Genomic DNA, 16986 nt, shown 5'->3' with positions numbered 1-16986 from the left:
CAATGCAGAGTAACAGATTCTAAGTGGCATAATGAGGCTTGTTTTTAGGAAGCTAATTCTGACAGTATTACGATGTATGGACTAAAATGGGAAGAGGTGGTGAAATAAATGTCATCTCAGGAACTCTTGGAATAATCCCAGTGGATACGGAAACCCCGGAAATGGAGAGAAGAAATAAGACATAAGAAATTTCTGAGATGTTCCTTATTCAATTTAACTTTTTATTTATTTTTGGTGACACTAGGGACTGGACCCAGGGTTGCCTTACCACTGAGCCACATCCCCAGTCCTTTTTACTTTCTTGTTTTAAATTAGGATCTCTCTAAGTTGCTTAGGGTCTTCCTAAGTTGCTGAGGCTGGCCTTGAACTTGCACTCCTCCTGCCTCAGCTCCAAGTCGCTGGGATTACCAGTCAGTGCCCCCACACCCAGCTCCAGTCCACTTTTTTAAAAACTGTTTTGGATGTGCACTAGTTTAATATTCTACATGTAGTAGCTTAGATGCTTTTGTCATCATTCCTATGAAGTAGGTGGTACTAGTAGTCCCATATGAAGGTGGAGAAACTGAGGCATGGAGCATTGATAGAGCTTACCCAGGGACAGAGAGTTAGGCACAGGTGGTATCAGAAAGGCAACCCAGCTGTCTGGCCCCGAGCCTGTGCCCTTTAACTGTTCTGAACTGCTCTCCGTCAGGGACTCCCAGGTTGGGGAAATCAAGGAGCATGCCTCCTCTTTGGACTTAGGAGATGGTGTGGCTGGTGGCACTTCGTTGAAGTAGAGGCCTAAGAGGAGATAGTGGTTAGGGTGAGTCGATGAATTTCATTTTGTTCAGGTCAAATATGTGGTCCCATTAGGCCCTCCAAGGACCCCTGGTTGTGCTTTTCCCTGACAAGCCAGAATGCCCATCCGGAGTTTGGGGAGAAGGGCTATACTTGGTACTCACTTTGGGGAGTTAGCAGTATTTTAAAGAGAAGGAAACTTGTTTTCCCTCCCCTGACATGAGGCTCCGGCCTTCCGCCCCGGGACCTGTGCCTTCTGGCTCCTCAGCTACATGGTAAACTCACTGAGAGGAAAAGCACATTTTCTAATGTGTTTGCATGCATAATCTAAAATAAGGAGTTGGGAGTTCCAGTCCAAAACAAAATAGATTAGGTGACTCTGTGCCACTGGGTCTCACTAAATACAGATAAAGCCATTGCATTATGAAACACACACAGGAAGATTCTGAAAGCTGGAGGGAAAAAGCGAGGGAACCTCGGGACTCCAGAAGCAGCAGGGCAGTTAGTTCCCTGGGATAGGCAGGGGTGGGAGAGGCTGTTGCCTGTTTGTGTGCAGAAACACACAACCCAGAAACACCAGTGGAGAAAACAACAGAGAAGAAAAACTTACTTCTCTTGGCAAAGGACCAGGAAACAGCAGCTTAGCAAAGCAGAAGCCCTTTTGACAGTAAACACACTTCTCCAGAAAATCACCAGGGGTTAACAGGCTTCCCCAGCTCCTATCAGCAAAGACCTAGTGAAAAGCCCAGTCCTCCAACCTTGCCTGGCAGTAAGAATGCCTTCTCTAGGCCCTTCCCTGCTGGAAGGGTTCAGGAGTCCGAGAGTACAGGCTGGAGTTCAGCCCACCCCCTTTCCATCTGCCAGTGGAGGCTAAGGAACCTGGTTCCCTCCCCCTGCCCCTCCTGGAGGTTGCGAGCCACTTCACAAACTCCCCACCAGAGTGGGGTTGTCCGAGACCCTTGTGGGGGTCTGATCTTCCACTCCCATTCAGCAGTAAAGCACTGATAGGGCTTTGGATTGGTGCTGCCTTCCACTACTGGCCCCTTTTTAGCAAACACCTGCTAAGACAAGATTTAAATAAGACCCAGTCTCTATTTTGCTGAGTGAAATAAGCCAAGCCCAAAAAACCAAAGACCCAATGTTCTCTGATATGCAGATGAAGGGAAGAGGGGAGAGATGGGAATAGGAAAGACAGTCAAATGAATCAGACATCACCTTCCAATGTCCGTCTATGAATACTCGACCAGTGAAGACATTCATGTACGACCACAAGAATGAGAAGTTATACTCCTGTACTCCATGTATGTATAATATGTCAAGATACTTCTACTGTCATGTATATCTAAAAAGAACAAATTTTTTAAAAAAAATTGTTATGAAGACCCAGTCTCATAACACAATACCCAAAATGACCAGGATGCAATTTAAAAAAAAAAATAAAAAACCACTCATCCTACCTAAAATAGGAGCTAGTATACACAAATTCAGTAAATAGAGGATAAGAACAGTGGACCTAAAATGATGACTGAATGATCTTTTTCCAATGAGAGGGTCATTAATTTACAAGGTAAAAAAAAATTCAATTAAAAGACCAATAAGGGAAAGCAACTTAATTAAGCTGATATTTTAAGAAAGAGTAAAAAATAAATTTAGAATAGATATAAAACTGGATTCAATTAGTAAAATAATTATCTTTGTAAAGTAATAATTTGACTATCTAAGACCCAATTATTTAATAGTTTCACCTAAACCATTGGTTTTAAGTGATTAGAATCACTTAGGGAAGTTTTACAAACCATAGGTGCCCAGTCTAGTCCCAGAGGAAAGAGTCTCCCCAGTGATTCTAATGCACAGCCATAGCTGGGAGCCCTGGGCCCAAACAAACCACAATCGGAATATAAGCAGAAGGGTGTTTATACCTTCTGTATAGTCAAAATAGGTGTGACAGCGCTTAAGCACCAAACCTTGTGTGTTTGTTCTCAAGCAGCACCCTGTTGGGCCATTTGTCTTGCTTCGTGTGCTCTCGCGATGCATTTGATTATCTGGCTCCCAAGTGCACAACAATAAATCTGAAGCAGTAATTAAAAGGGAGTCCGTCTGCCGCCGGCAGTCATGTTGATAGTTGCAGCACATGAAAACTGAAGTATGTGGAGACTTACTTTCGTTCCACTGGATGGCTCACTCTTAAAAACTCATTGAAGTGCTTTCTTGAGCCATTTCCTCGGAACAGTCTTTTTGGAATTAAAATTCAGTTTTTTCATAAAACTATCACACTGAACTCTGAGTTGCAAAACAAACCCTGTTACTCAAATGGCTAGGTATTCTAGGAAAGAGACTTCCAATGGGCCCATCTGAGGTTTTCAGCAAAAGGAGAACAATTGGCCATGAACTAGTAAGATCCTAATCACCAGTGTAGTAAGGAGCTTGACAAGTTTAGTCTAAATGTGAAAATTCCAAATTTGCTTGCCACTAGTGAGGTACTTACCAACCTGAAGAAAAGAAGGGTGTGGGCATTTAAATTAACAGAGGAGGCTATGGCAGGCCCAGCTTCCCATGCATCACTCTCTGGAGGAATTTGTGTTTAATTTCATAAAGTACAAAGTTCATTTGCAATGAGGACATTGTCCATGTTGTAAATATTCTTCTCGATGGTGCCCTTGATCTTTGTCAGGATTTGGAATATTCGGAAGAAAGCAAAGCTGGGAGTGGAGACACTATTTATTTAGTGCATTAGGGATCAGTGTTGGAAATTTACTGAAGAGTTTTACTGAGTGGCTTTCATCAAGCTGTTAAAATCAAAGGTTGAAAGCCCTTGTCAATCAGTGATGTAAACTCAGCCCTTTAATCAGTTGATTATGATTATTTTATTGACCTGAATAATATTGATCAATAGTAGGAGACTCATAACAGGCACTTGTTTATAAGGTCAATTATTCTTGTTTCGGACTTTTTTTTATACTGCTCAAGGCTTATATTTTGTATCATAGGTTTTATTTCACCATTAAAATGTTACGTGGGCCAGGCTCAGTGGCAAATGCCTATAATCCCAGGGGCTCAAGAAGCTGAGGTAGGAGGATTGGGAGTTCAAAGCCAGCCTCAGCAACTTAGTGAAGCCCTAAGCACTCAGTGAAATCCTATGTCTAAAAAAATGCAAAAAAGGGCTGGGGATGTGGCTTAGTGGTTAGGTGCCCCTAAGCACAATCCCCAGTAACAACAACAAAAAAAAAATGTCATGGGGTTCACATGTATCTATATGATTTCTAGAGTATAGAGCCCAGGAATGTCCTGTGGACTCAAGAGGCCCTGAAGATTAATCTGTTTTAAAGCACATTTACTAATTAATGCTTGCCCCAGTAATGCTGAATCCCTAAGAAAGTAAAAGAATAATTTTGTTCTGTTTAATGAACATTTTCGAAATATCAGATTTTCAAGTAGGGCACAGTTGCAGCTACTAGAGAGGCTGAGGCAGGAGGACCACAAATTAGAAGCCAGCCTGGGCAACTCAACGAGAATTCCACATAGTACATACATTTATACGCGCACACACACACATACACATAAACATAAGTACATACATGTATACATACATACTTTATGTATAGGGTTTTATTGAAATGTCCATCCAATGTGTTAAAATAAAAACAAAAAATTTGTTGAAAGTGATATTTGTTTGTAAAGGAGTTAACTTTTAGCTATCCCACTCTCCATATTCTTTCCATGATGTATTTACAAATTAAGATTTTTTCCTTTGGTGCTGGGACACATAGCTCAGAGGTAAAACGCATGCTTATCATGCACAAGGCTCTGTGTTCTAGTCACTATACTGAATAATAAACTGCCCCAAATTTACAACCACAAGCATTTTATCATTGCCATGGTTCTTAGGTCAGGAATTCAGAAAGGGCAAAGCATGTATCTTGTGCCTGCTCTGCAATATCTGAGACCTCAGCTGGGAAGACCCAAAGCTGGAGATGACTCAAGCCTGGGGGCCCATGTCTTGGGAGGCCCACTCACCCAGGCTGGGGGTGGATGTGAGAACTGCAGCTGCAGCCTGGAGACACTTGACTTCCTCAAACATGACCTTTTAGCGGGGGTGGACCTCTAACGTAGTGGCTTAGGGCTCAAGGTGGAGTGCACCATTGAATGAGGCCACGGATCACCTGCCTTTTATGGACTAGTCTCAAAGTCACACAGCCCCATTTCTGTTGCACCTTACTGGTTAAGTGCAACTTATTGCCAGCCCTGATTCAAAGTGAGGGGCACAGACCCCCATCCCTCAGCAGGAGGAGTGCTAAAGAATTTGTGAACATGCTTCAGACCCTCCACAGTCTACCCTCTGGTTTAAAAGTATTTACATTTCTCTGATGTTTAAAATTCATACCCCCCCTTCATGATACCCCAAAAGTCTTTTCTTCTGATGGTATCAGGTTCAAGGTTGAGGATGAGGATCGTATCTAATTCAGTGGAGGTGCCATTGCTCACGTCAAGTTTCTTTGATCCAAAGACCTATGAACCAAACTGATAGGTTGTCTTCCCCACATATAAGGATGGATGTTCACAGTAGACACCCCTGTTCAGAGATAAGGGGAATGGAAGGCACGTCCCTGTTACTGGCCATCTGTGTCTGCAACTAGGTGGGCTTGTTAGCCTGCTGCTAGAAGCTTGGAGTTCAGAATCTCCTTGCTTTTAGTGATGTCTCAGTCCCTTTCAGTCCAATCTGAAATCTTCAGTTCAATCCTTTGAAATATGAATGGATTCACTGTGCATCAATTTATAATCTCTATTTGATAAGACATACACACACTCCCCTCAGGTGTCCTGGTCCTCGGGTCCTCTTCAGAGCCCTGTTGTTGATGGAGAGAATTAGCAAGGCATGCTCTGAAGATCTTGAAGAGAGCCTTTCATCTATCTGGAAGATTCTTTTGAAGCAGTGCTTTAGGTCTGTCTGAGGTTCTAACAAAGGATCTTAACAATCCTGCTCTGGATTTGATCCATTGCCCTGAAATTGTTTCTTAATATGAGAATCATTTGCCATCTGGAGAAGCTAGGAATAAGAAACCGTTTTATTTTCAAGCCCAGCAATTGCGGGCTTCTTTGTATTTCCTCTAAATTTTGCATGAAAGCTGAACAGTTCTTTATTAGGATCATCTCTTTCCTCTCGAGTTTTTTTCATAGACAGCAAGAAGCCAGATGGCAGTTTCATTATTCGGTCGAGAAACCTCCTTAACTGGATCATCATATTTGCTGGGTACATTTCCTGTTCTCTACCTTCCCATCTGCAACCATGTTGTCAGATTTTCTTCCAGAACATCACCAGGGTCCCCTTGCCTCTGACCTGAAGCCGAGTTTTCCTTGACCTCCTTGCCTTCCCCCGTGGCCTCGCAGGAGCCTGGTGTGACTCCACGGCAGCTCCCAGCTCTTCCAGCTCCCGCTCACTTCCCAAAGCCAATGCCAGCTGTGTTGGGAGCACATCTTGGTGGCTTCACCCGTCGCATCGTGTTTTTATTACAGTTAGCACGGCTGTATAACAAACCACCCAGACTGAGTGCAGTTAAACAACCACCACTTTATTATGTGCACAGATTCTATGGGTTGAGAATTTGGAAAAGGCCAGGCACCATGGTGCATGCCTGTAATCCAGTGACCCCAGTGACTGAGGCAGGAGGATCACAAATTTAAGGGCAACTTAGCAAGACCCTGTCTCAAAACGTAAAAAGGGCTGAGGTTGGGGCTCAGTGGTAAAGCACCCCTGGGTTCAATCCCCAGTATTGGGGGGAGGGGGAGAATTGGAAAGGGCACATTGGGGCCAGTTTATCACTAAAAATGCAGTGTCTTGGGCCTCATCTGGGAAGACTAAGGCTGCTTCTCAGCAGCCAGTGTTCCTCAGTGCTGCACTTTGAACTGGTTTGCCCTGCTCTAAAATTCACAGTGGAATTTAATCCCATTGTGGGTATTTGAAAGGATGGAAATTTAAGGCTAGGGTCATAGCTCGATGGTAGAGCACTTGCCTAGCATGTCTAAGGCACTAGGTTAGAACCTCAGCAACATATATAAATTAATTAATTAATTAATCAAAGGTCCATTGACAACTAAAAAAATTTAAGTAAATAAGAGAATGGAAATTTAATCTGACTATGGTATTTGGAGGTGGGGCATTGGGAGGGGGACTGTGACTGGATAAAGTCATCAGAGCAGAGTCTGTGGTTGAAGAATGGTGGATTACAAGGGAAGAGAGATAGGGGTGGGGCGGGCACACATACACGTGCTTCCTCTCTCACCATGTGATGCCCTGTGCCATCCCAGGACTTCACCAGCAAGAAGGCCATTACCAGATGCAGCCCCCCTTGACCTTGGACCAGAACTGCAACCCCACATAAACCTCTTTTCTTTATAACTTACCCTGTCTGTGGTGTGGTGTTACTAGCAACATAAAAACAGACTAAGATGCTCAACCCTCGAACACTCATGTGTCTGCCCCAGCCCCGGGGTGCTCAGACCAGGACTACTGACCAGAGTAGCTACACTTTTCCTCCCCAAGGGCTTGACTTCCTCACTGTACAGTCACCTCAGGACAGTTAGCCCATGTGGCTCAGGGCACAGGCACTTGGTTGCTTTCAAGCTATGGTTATTTGAAAAGGGATAAATTCTCAGCTGTCCCAAACCATGTGTTATTTCCATGATGAATCAGCACAGTTAAGATTTCTGATTTATATGTAGTTGAGACAGGAGTAGGGAAGGGACTAGGGAGTGGGGGGAAAAGGAGGGAGATCGAAAGAGCCAGATGAACAGAGAACAGAGAGAGACAGTGAGAAATCAAACCGCTGGGCGTCCTGCAAAAAGCCAGACAGGTGTCTTCCAAGCTTCTGGATGGAAAACAGAATGAACAGCACATTCTCCAAATGAGGAACAGCCAAGTTAATTTATTAATCGAGGTTGAAGGACAGAAATATTGTAATCCTGCAGTCAAACCAAAGAAGTGGAGTAGAGAAGAGTAAACCAAAATGTAAGCAGATACCTGAAGGTGGTCAATGACAACTGTCATTTCATGAAAGCGTTTGTGCATCAGCCATGTCTTTGACCAAAGGGAAAACGTCAAGTTACCGAGTTCCTGAGAGATTCATGTAAACAACAGTAACCGAGGAGAGAAGAGGCCCTCCCAGGAGACCAAGAAGACCATGGAGTAAGTAGGAGACAAAGACACCCAGAGCAGAAGCCAAAGGAGCAGCCCTGGGAGAAAGGCGGACATCTCCTCCCTGGGTAGCCCTTGATGGCTTTAAAGGAGCCAGTGAGCATTTGAGGAGGTAAACTCCTTTTAAAGTAACAGAGCTGATGGCCTTCTACGTTATTAGAGTGGCTTCATCATAAACTATCAGAGCCTTTTCCTGTCACCCACACCTTCTTCAGAAACCTGCAGCTTCTCAGAACTGGTTTTGAAGATTCTGGGTTTTACAGCCAGCATTTTCAGGGCCCACAGTTTTCATTGACGGAGCAGTCACATGGGACTGCAAAGCAGAGAAATACAGATGCAGACAGGGAGACAGGAACGGGAAGCCAAAAAGACAGCAAGCGAAATGACCTGAGCCACAATGGATCTTGTGAATCACAACCCCATCCCTGACCTCTTGTGACAGCATTCCTAAAGACGCGGTTTTGCAGCTCTGGGCGTGGACTACAAAGTGAGTCAGGATCTGATCCAACAACTATGGGCGGATGCATCAATGTATATTTTTTCAAGTTACTGAAAACTGGTAAGTCGGGAACCAAGGATTGCCTGCCGATTAAGAGAAATCAATTAAAGTTAAATTCTATTAAAGGGCATCTTGCTATTATAGAGCACAGAGGCAATCAAAATAGTTTAAATTCCAAGTCACCTGTTTCAATCAATTTTGAGTAAACCTGTATTATTAAAATAATTAAAACAGTTCTTTTAAGATCATCATTGGAGCCAGGCATGGTGGCTAAGTGGTAAAGCATCTCTGGGTTCAATGCCCAGTACCCAGCCTCCCCTGCAAAATTAATTTTATATAGTCAAAGCTAAATTCAGAAGAAAATACATCACCTATATTATATATTATTAAATAAGAAAGAAAAGTAGAGGGGTGGGGGGAAGGGAAAAAATAACAGAATGAATCAAACAACATTGCTCTATGTAAATTTATGATTACACAAATGGTATGCCTATACGCCATGTGCAAACAGAGAAACAACATGTATCCCATTTGTTTACAATAAAAAAAATAAAAATAAAAAAAATAAAAAAATAAAAAAAAAGAAAGAAAAGTAAATCAGTCAAATGAAAAAGACAAAGCTACTAAAGAAATATAAGCAAACAAATTTAATGATAAAAGCAGAACTTAATGAATGGGAAAAACAACACATGATAATAAATTAAAGAGTTGGTTCTTTGAAAAGAAGCAGAGTCTCATCAATGAAAAAACAAGTCAGAACCACAAAGGTCTAATGTTGGCAATGAGAAAACGCTCTAAGAAAAAGCATGTTTACTTTAGAAATCATGAAAAAACATTTGCAATTACTCATTAGTACATTCAAAGGTTTGTGAAATGCATGATTTTATAGGAAAAATGCAAATCACTAAAACTGACTCCAAGAAAAATAATCAGAATTGATTCATAAACCAGGGAAAATGTTTTTATGTTGTCAGGTAAACTCTTTGCTAAACATCACTGGGCACAGGGGATGTTACAGGCAAATGTTCAAGGCCCAAGTCATTAGGCAATTCTTATTCTGCTTAAAATGCTCTAGAACATAGAAAAAACATGGAACCCATCCAGATTCATTTTATTTAATCCTGGTAGCAAAACTTGATGAAATGCATGTGCTTGTGCGTGTGCTGTGTCTCTCTTTCTCTATCACACACACCAGAAACTAATCTCAAGTATAAATGTAAAAATCTCAGATAATTAATAAATGGAATTTAGCAGGGTAACACAATATGACCGAGAGAGGATATTCCACAGAATAAGATGGAATATGATTATCCAGTAAGAAGATGATTCACTTATTAAAGGAGTACATCAACCTAACCCTGCTTATTAGTGGGCCACATTTTCATGTTATCTGTGTGCTTGTCCAACTAGAAATGTTTCCTTGAGGTCAGGCTCATTGTTTGTATTATTTCTATTTTACAATACCCAATGACATAGAAATAGTACCTCTCTTGCAGACTGACAAACAAATACCCATATGCATTTATTAATTAGCTCGTCACTCTATTGGTTTTATTTTTTCTAACCACTGGTAATCTTTGGGAGCAAAGTGTTGCAGACGAAGGAGGGAACAGATTTCCTTCTCAGTTTAAGAGTACCAGGGGAACTCAAAACAAGCACCAATACTGTCACAGAGACTAGTGCCTGGGTCTTTTAATGTAATTTTTATTTTATTTTATCTTTTGTGCTGGGGATTGAACCCAGGGGTGCTCTACCACTGAGCGTGCCGTGGCCACCCAGAGGTAACCACATAGCAACTCCTTCCCAAACTATTTTCTCACAATACCTTGCATCTGCACAGCACTATAAAGTGTTTAAATCATATTTTCATTCATAAAGTTTTGCTCTTATACATCTTCACATAAGAGTGTAAAACCTAGACTGGGGTCATGGCTCAGTGGTAGAGCACTTGCCTGGCATGTGTGAGGCACCGGGTTCAAATCTCAGCACCACATAAAAATAAATAAACAAAATAAAGGTATTGTATTCATCTACAACTAAAAAAATATAAAAATAAAAAAGAGTGTAAAACCCATCAGTTTTTGTTTGTTTGTTTGTTTTAGAGCAACCTGAGTTGCTACCATTTGAGCCTTACCACAACCCTGTGAGGTAGATGAGGGTCCTTATTTTACAATTAAAAGGAGGAGCTAGAAACCCCAAGAAATCAAATGGTTCTCTCAAGATCACATGACTGAACTGGGATTGTCCACTGCCCTTCCCCACTCACCATCTCCACTCCCAGAACAAAAGGAAACTTTCTGGTCCTCTTGTCCTGGGACAATGGAGACCCAATATTTCATTGTTTGTGTAGCAGAGCAGGTTAAGGGCTACTCTGCCTCTTTTCTCCTAGGACTTGACATACCTGCCCCCCAGGTCTGAGAGAATTAATTCCTACCCCCAGCAGCTGAAGCCACCCCCCCCAGGGAAGGGAGGCAGAGAAGCCACACCCTGGGCTGGGCAGGGGCTGAGAAAGAACCCTCTGGAAGGGATTCTCCATCCCAGGGTTTCAGCCCTCTTGCTGCAGCTCCCCCTTCCCAGACCCCCACAGCCAGTGCTCCTGTGATGTGCTGGCAGTTATTGCTTTAATCAAACTCCTGAGAAGTGCCGCATAAATTCAATTTTGGATTTTACATTTAAAATAATCAAATGAGAGTGAAACATCATAGATGTAAAATGTTTCTTTAAAATGAAAAATGATAATTTTAATTTAATCATATAAAAATTCATTTAGATGCAGTACATCTAAGTGGCAGAGAAATTGCTGCATTGTCTTACCAATAGTCTCAGAAAGCCCGTGATCTGGATGGGCTGGTAAATGAGTTCCAGTTCCTTGACTATTTTCCCTTCCCTTCAATAAGTTCTGCCTTTGGCACTCTTTTAAAATCGACTTAAGAACTCACCTCCTCTGAAATTCTATTCTTGGGAATACTAATGTATGCAGCTTATGTTCATTTGTTTACATGTGGTATTTGGCGAAAGAAAGAACGTGGATCTTCGTCCGCAGCCTGATTTCTGATTTCCAGTTCTGCAAATCAGCTAACTTTGAGGCCACATTTCCTTATCTGTAAAACATGGGCATAGAACTAAAAGGCCTTCAATTGATAACTGTTGAAATGTTCTTTGGGAAATTATGAATATCCCAAGAATAGGACTTATATCTCCAGCATCTTCATTAAGTGCCCCCTACCCTGGGTGCTGGCAGTGTGCACTGCCCAGGTGGCTCCCTTGGCCATGCTGACTACCTGCCCACCTAACTGATGGCACCCGGTCAGCCAGGAGCCAGCACTTCAGTATTTTCTACAGTAAAACAAATACGAGGTGAGCAATCACTCCAGCTTCTGCTTTATTGACCCAAGTAGAATGTCTTGGAATCAAACAACCAGGGAGCCATATATTTTTAAATTTATATGTAATAAAATTGACTTTGGGATCTCAAGACGAATAGATTTGTATAGCCCCTGCCACAATCAGTGTACACAGTAGCTCCATCACCCTAAAAAGACTCCTTGTATCACACTGCTCCAACCCCAGCCCCTGGCAACTGTTAATCAGTTGTCCATCCTCATAATTTTGTCTTCAAGAGAATGTTATATTGGGCCAGGGTTGTGGCTCAGTGGTAGAGCACTTGCCTGGCATGTGTGAGGCTCTGGGTTCAATTCACAGCACCACATAAAAATAAATTTAAAAAAAAAAAAAAAGGTATTGTGTCTACCTATAACAGAAAACAATTTAAAAAAAAAAGAGAATGTCATATAAATGGAGTCGTGTAGCAGGTTACCTTTTGAGACTGGCTGCTTTCACTCAATTTATAAATTGAGATTTATGAGATCTATCCGTGTTGCATATTAATTTTTGTCATTCATTTGTTCCCTCTTATTGCTAAGTAGCATTCCATAGTATAGATGTATCACAGCCCATTTTATATTCTGGATATAGATCCTTAGTCAGATACATCTTTACAAGTGTTTTCTCTCAGTCCCTGGTTAGTCTTGCCCACCAGGGCAAACATTTTAAATTTGATCAAGTTCAGTTAATTTTTTTCTGGTGAATTGTTTTTGTTATCACTTCTGTGAAATCTTTGTCTACCACAAGATTTAAAAGATTTTCTACCATGTCTTCTTCTGAAAGTTTTATAGTTTTACATTTTATATTTAGACCTGTGGTCCATTTCAAGTTGAATTTTTAAGAAGTGTGATTTAGGAAGACTTTGTTGTTGTTTGTTTTTCTGTTTTGTTTTGTTTTGCAGTGCTGGGGAACAAACCCAGGAATTTGTGCTTGCAATGCAACCACTCTACCGACTGAGCTATCTCTCCAGCCCTAGGAAGACATTTATTTCTTGTTGGAATGTGAATGTTCACATGTTCTAAGTCATCCAAATGTCCAAATCATCTTTTCTCCACTGAATTGCCTTTGTGCCTTTGTGGAAAATCCATAGGTCATGTGTGTGTGGGTCCATTTCTGATCTGTTTTTCTTTCTTTGCCAACCACCTCATCTTCATTATTGTCACTTCACAGTTATTATTAAAGTCAGCTGCTCTGAGTCCTCCAACCTTATTTCTTCTCTTTCAAAAATCACTGGCACTATTCTAGTTTCTTTGCCTTTCCATACACATTTTAGAATCTGTTTATTGATATCTACCAAAAAATCTGGTTAAGATTGTATAATAGGGCTAAGGGTATAGCTCATTTGGTACAGTGCCTGCCTCGCAAGCACAAGGCCCTGGGTTCAATCCCCAGTACCGCAAAAAAAAAAAAAAAAGATTGTATAATAACCGTAGATCAGATCATGGTGCACACTTATAATCCCAGCTACTTAGGAGGCTGAGGCAGAAGGATTCCAAACTCTAGACCAGTGTTGGCAACTTTTCAAGATCCCTGTGTCAGAGTGTTTCTCTGGAGTCTTGGTGTGAGTGTTCAATCCTCGGGTCATCACTGCCATCCTGGTGTCTGGATGGCGGGCGCCAGGTCTCCCAGGAAGGAAACTCCCAGGTCTACGGTTCCGTGCTGGAGGTGATGTCCTTCTGTGCGAGGAGACGTGGCAGAGCGCCCGATTTGGCGCTCGGGAGCCGGCCGGCCTCTTGAGTCCTGCAGATGAACGTGATAGATGGGGACGGGGGAGGGAGGGGCTCGTCGGTGACCAGGGGTACGGGCAATCGTGCTTCGTGTTTACTCCGACTGTGGAGGTCCAGTGTCCCGCGGTGATCAGTGAAAATGGTCCGCTACTCTCTTGACCCAGAAAACCCCACAAAGTCATGCAAATCAAGAGGTTCAAATCTTCGCGTTCACTTTAAGAACACCCGTGAAACTGCGCAGGCCATCAAGGGTATGCATATCCGAAAAGCTACCAAGTACCTGAAGGATGTCACTTTAAAGAAGCAATGTGTGCCATTCCGGCGTTACAATGGTGGAGTTGGTAGGTGTGCCCAGGCCAAACAGTGGGGCTGGACACAGGGACGGTGGCCCAAAAAGAGTGCTGAATTTTTGCTGCATATGCTTAAAAATGCAGAGAGTAATGCTGAACTTAAGGGTTTAGACGTAGATTCTCTGGTCATCGAACATATCCAGGTGAACAAAGCACCCAAGATGCGCCGCCGTACTTATAGAGCTCATGGTCGGATTAACCCATACATGAGTTCCCCCTGCCACATCGAGATGATCCTCACTGAAAAGGAACAGATTGTTCCTAAACCAGAAGAGGAGGTTGCACAGAAGAAAAAGATATCCCAGAAGAAACTAAAGAAACAAAAACTTATGGCACGGGAATAAATTCAGCATAAAATAAATGCAAATAAAAAAAAAAAAAAAAAAAAAAAAAAAAAATCCCTGTGTCAAAATAAAAAAATAAAAAGGGCTAGGCATGTAGTGCAGTGGTAAAGCACCCCTGGGTTAAATTCCCAATATAGGGGGAAAAAAAATCTATAGATGAATTTGGGGAAATTTGATGTCTTAATATTGAGTTTTCCAATTGAAGAAAACATTCTCTCTATTTATTTAGACTTCCTTAAATTCCTTTAATCAGCATTTTAATTTGATCTCTTCAACATTTTGTAAGGTTTTTTTTCCCCTCCACTTTTTTCATTGGTGCATTGTAATTATATTTTTAATATATAGATCCAATGCACATTTTGTTAGATTTGTATCTCAGTATTTTTGTTTCTAAAGTTTTGGATGGTTTTATTTTTAAATTTCCTTTTCTAGTTGTTCTTTGTGGTACATAGAAATATTTTTGTATGTTGGCCTTGTATCCTTTGACCATACTAAACTCGCTCATTAGTTCTGGGAACTATTTTATAGCTTCCTTGGGATTTTCTGTGTCAATGACCACACAGTCTGAAAATAGACATTGGTTTCTTTTCAGTGTGTGTGCTGTTTGGTGTTTTGAATCTGAGTTAGTACACTGGCTGGAGCTTCTAGTATAATGCTGTGTAGCAGCAATGAGTGGAAATCCCAGCGTTGTTCGCCGTCTTCGGGGGAAAACAGTCTTTCTCCGCTGAGGATAATAGCTGTGGCATTTTCGTAGAAGTCATTTATCATGTTAAGTTTTCTCATCCTGACCTGCTGAAAAATTTTTATCATAGGCAGATAATGAATGTTGTCAAGTTTTTTTCTACATCAGTTGGCTTTTCTATTCTGTTGTTTTATTCTGTTTTAACACTGATTTCTTTTTGCAATACTGGGCCTCGAGTACCCTAGGTGAGCGCTCTACCACTGAGCTTCACCCCAGCTCACATGGATGGATTTTGGATATTGGACTAGCCTTGCATTTCTTAGACAAACTCCCCTCAGTCGTGGTTCATAATTCTTTTTATAAATTGTTGGATTCAATTTGCTAATATTTTTTTGCCCATTTTTATATCCATGTTGATGGAGCATTTCGGTTTGTACTTTTCTTATACTCTCTGTATCTATTTTGGGTATCAGAACAATGATAGCTTTTAAAATGAGTTAGAAGAGTTCCCTTCTCTTTCTAGAAGAGATGTGATAATCATATTATTTCTTCTTTAAATGCTTGGTAGAATTCACTGTTGAAATTGTTTGGCCTGCAGTTTTTTTTGGGTTTTTTTGTTTTGTTTTGTTTTGTTTTAAGGTTGTTAGCTATAAATTTACTTTCTTAAACAGAGAACTATTCGGGAGAATTCTTTTTGGGGGTGTTTTGGTAGTTTGTGGATTTCAAGGAATTTTATTGTTGCATTTAAGTGGTTGAATAAGTTGTTGTACATAGAGCTGTTCAGAAGGTTCCCTTATTATCTGCTTAATATCTGTGTGATATTTAGCAATAACTCCTCTTCTACTCCTGATGCTAGTGACAAGGTCTCTCCATTTTTTCTTTTGGGCTAGAGGTTTATCAATTTTATTGATCTTTGGAAAGAACCATCTTTTTATTTCATTGATTTTTTTCTCCAATTGCATTCATTTCTGCTCTTCATAATTTCCTTCCATCTGTGTATTCCACAAAACTTAATGAAGATTGAAGCCATCACCATTATTGAGCAAGACTATTATAATTTTCCTTCAGTGCTGGGGATGGAACTCATGCAAGGTTAGCTCTCTACCACTGAGCTACACCCCAACCCATAAAATATGTATTTTCAATTCGTTAGTTTGAGAACCATCTTCGCAATTGCTCTGTGTTATCTCTTTTCAGTTGACCGGTCTGAGCGTCTCCAATGGGAAAGACCAACTTGTAGTGTTCCATACAAAAGATAACAAAGACCTCATCGTGTGCCTCTTCAGCAAACAGCCCACCCATGAGAGTCGAATTGGAGAACTTGTTGGTGTCCTGGCGAATCATTTCAAGAGGTAAAGTTTTATTTGTGAAACTAAGACAAGTTTTAAACATATGAATTCTTTTATCATAATTACCACTGAACTTGTTTTGTGCCAATTTTAATCTATCTAGTTATTTTCCTCCATTAAGACAATTAAATCATCTGTTTCATAGAAGGTAAAAATAGTAACCAGGCTTAGCTTCAGGATTAGGAATGATCCTCTGCTTTCCCAGTCTCTAGCTGAACCAACAATGAGAGATTTCCCTAGTGGTTATTTCTTCACAGTGAATCCAAATGTAATTAAATCCAAACAATAGGAAAAATTACTTTATATTCTTACCATCACAGCTTCTCATTTGCTTCGAATATAATCAGTTCGTGTAGTTGCTATTACTATAAACAAATTAGAAGGCAGATTTAAGATAACATTTAGGTCCCTGAAGACTAAAGAAATTCCTAGGAGAGGCAATAACTGCTACAAAAACTTGGATTCCTGGTGGCATATGGTATATTCTGAGAACCTCATAGAAAGCCTAGTTGATATCTGGGTATTTGTGTTTGGGGGGTGATCTAAGAAATATAAACTGAGAGCAGATCCTGAGGGTGATGGGGACCAGCAAATGAATTATCTAAAACCAGGGGAGTGATTTTGTCTGGTTATTTATTGAAGTTGTTTTAGAGATGGAGGTTTTCTTCCCACGAGAGGTCATGGA

General features: G+C 41.1%; 2 protein-coding genes across 2 annotated transcripts in view; both read left to right on the top strand.

The window, feature by feature from the left end:
- The window catches only part of MYO1D (myosin ID), a 323486-nt gene that overhangs the window by 222195 nt on the left and 84305 nt on the right, over positions 1-16986 (top strand). Inside the window, exon 21 of the mRNA XM_079130441.1 lies at positions 16150-16304. Within this exon, the coding sequence (XP_078986567.1) occupies positions 16150-16304 (155 nt within the window). The remainder of the gene's footprint in view (positions 1-16149; positions 16305-16986) is intronic.
- Positions 13672-14314, top strand: LOC306655851 (large ribosomal subunit protein uL22). The gene has a single exon (XM_079130538.1). It carries the CDS (start codon positions 13716-13718, stop codon positions 14268-14270), a length of 555 nt encoding a protein of 184 aa, XP_078986664.1. The 5' UTR covers positions 13672-13715; the 3' UTR covers positions 14271-14314.

The sequence above is a fragment of the Sciurus vulgaris genome, assembly GCF_902686455.1.
Source record: "Sciurus vulgaris genome assembly, chromosome: 3".
In the NCBI taxonomy this organism is placed as follows: Eukaryota; Metazoa; Chordata; class Mammalia; order Rodentia; family Sciuridae; genus Sciurus; species Sciurus vulgaris.
This window is presented reverse-complemented; position numbering and strand designations above follow the sequence as displayed.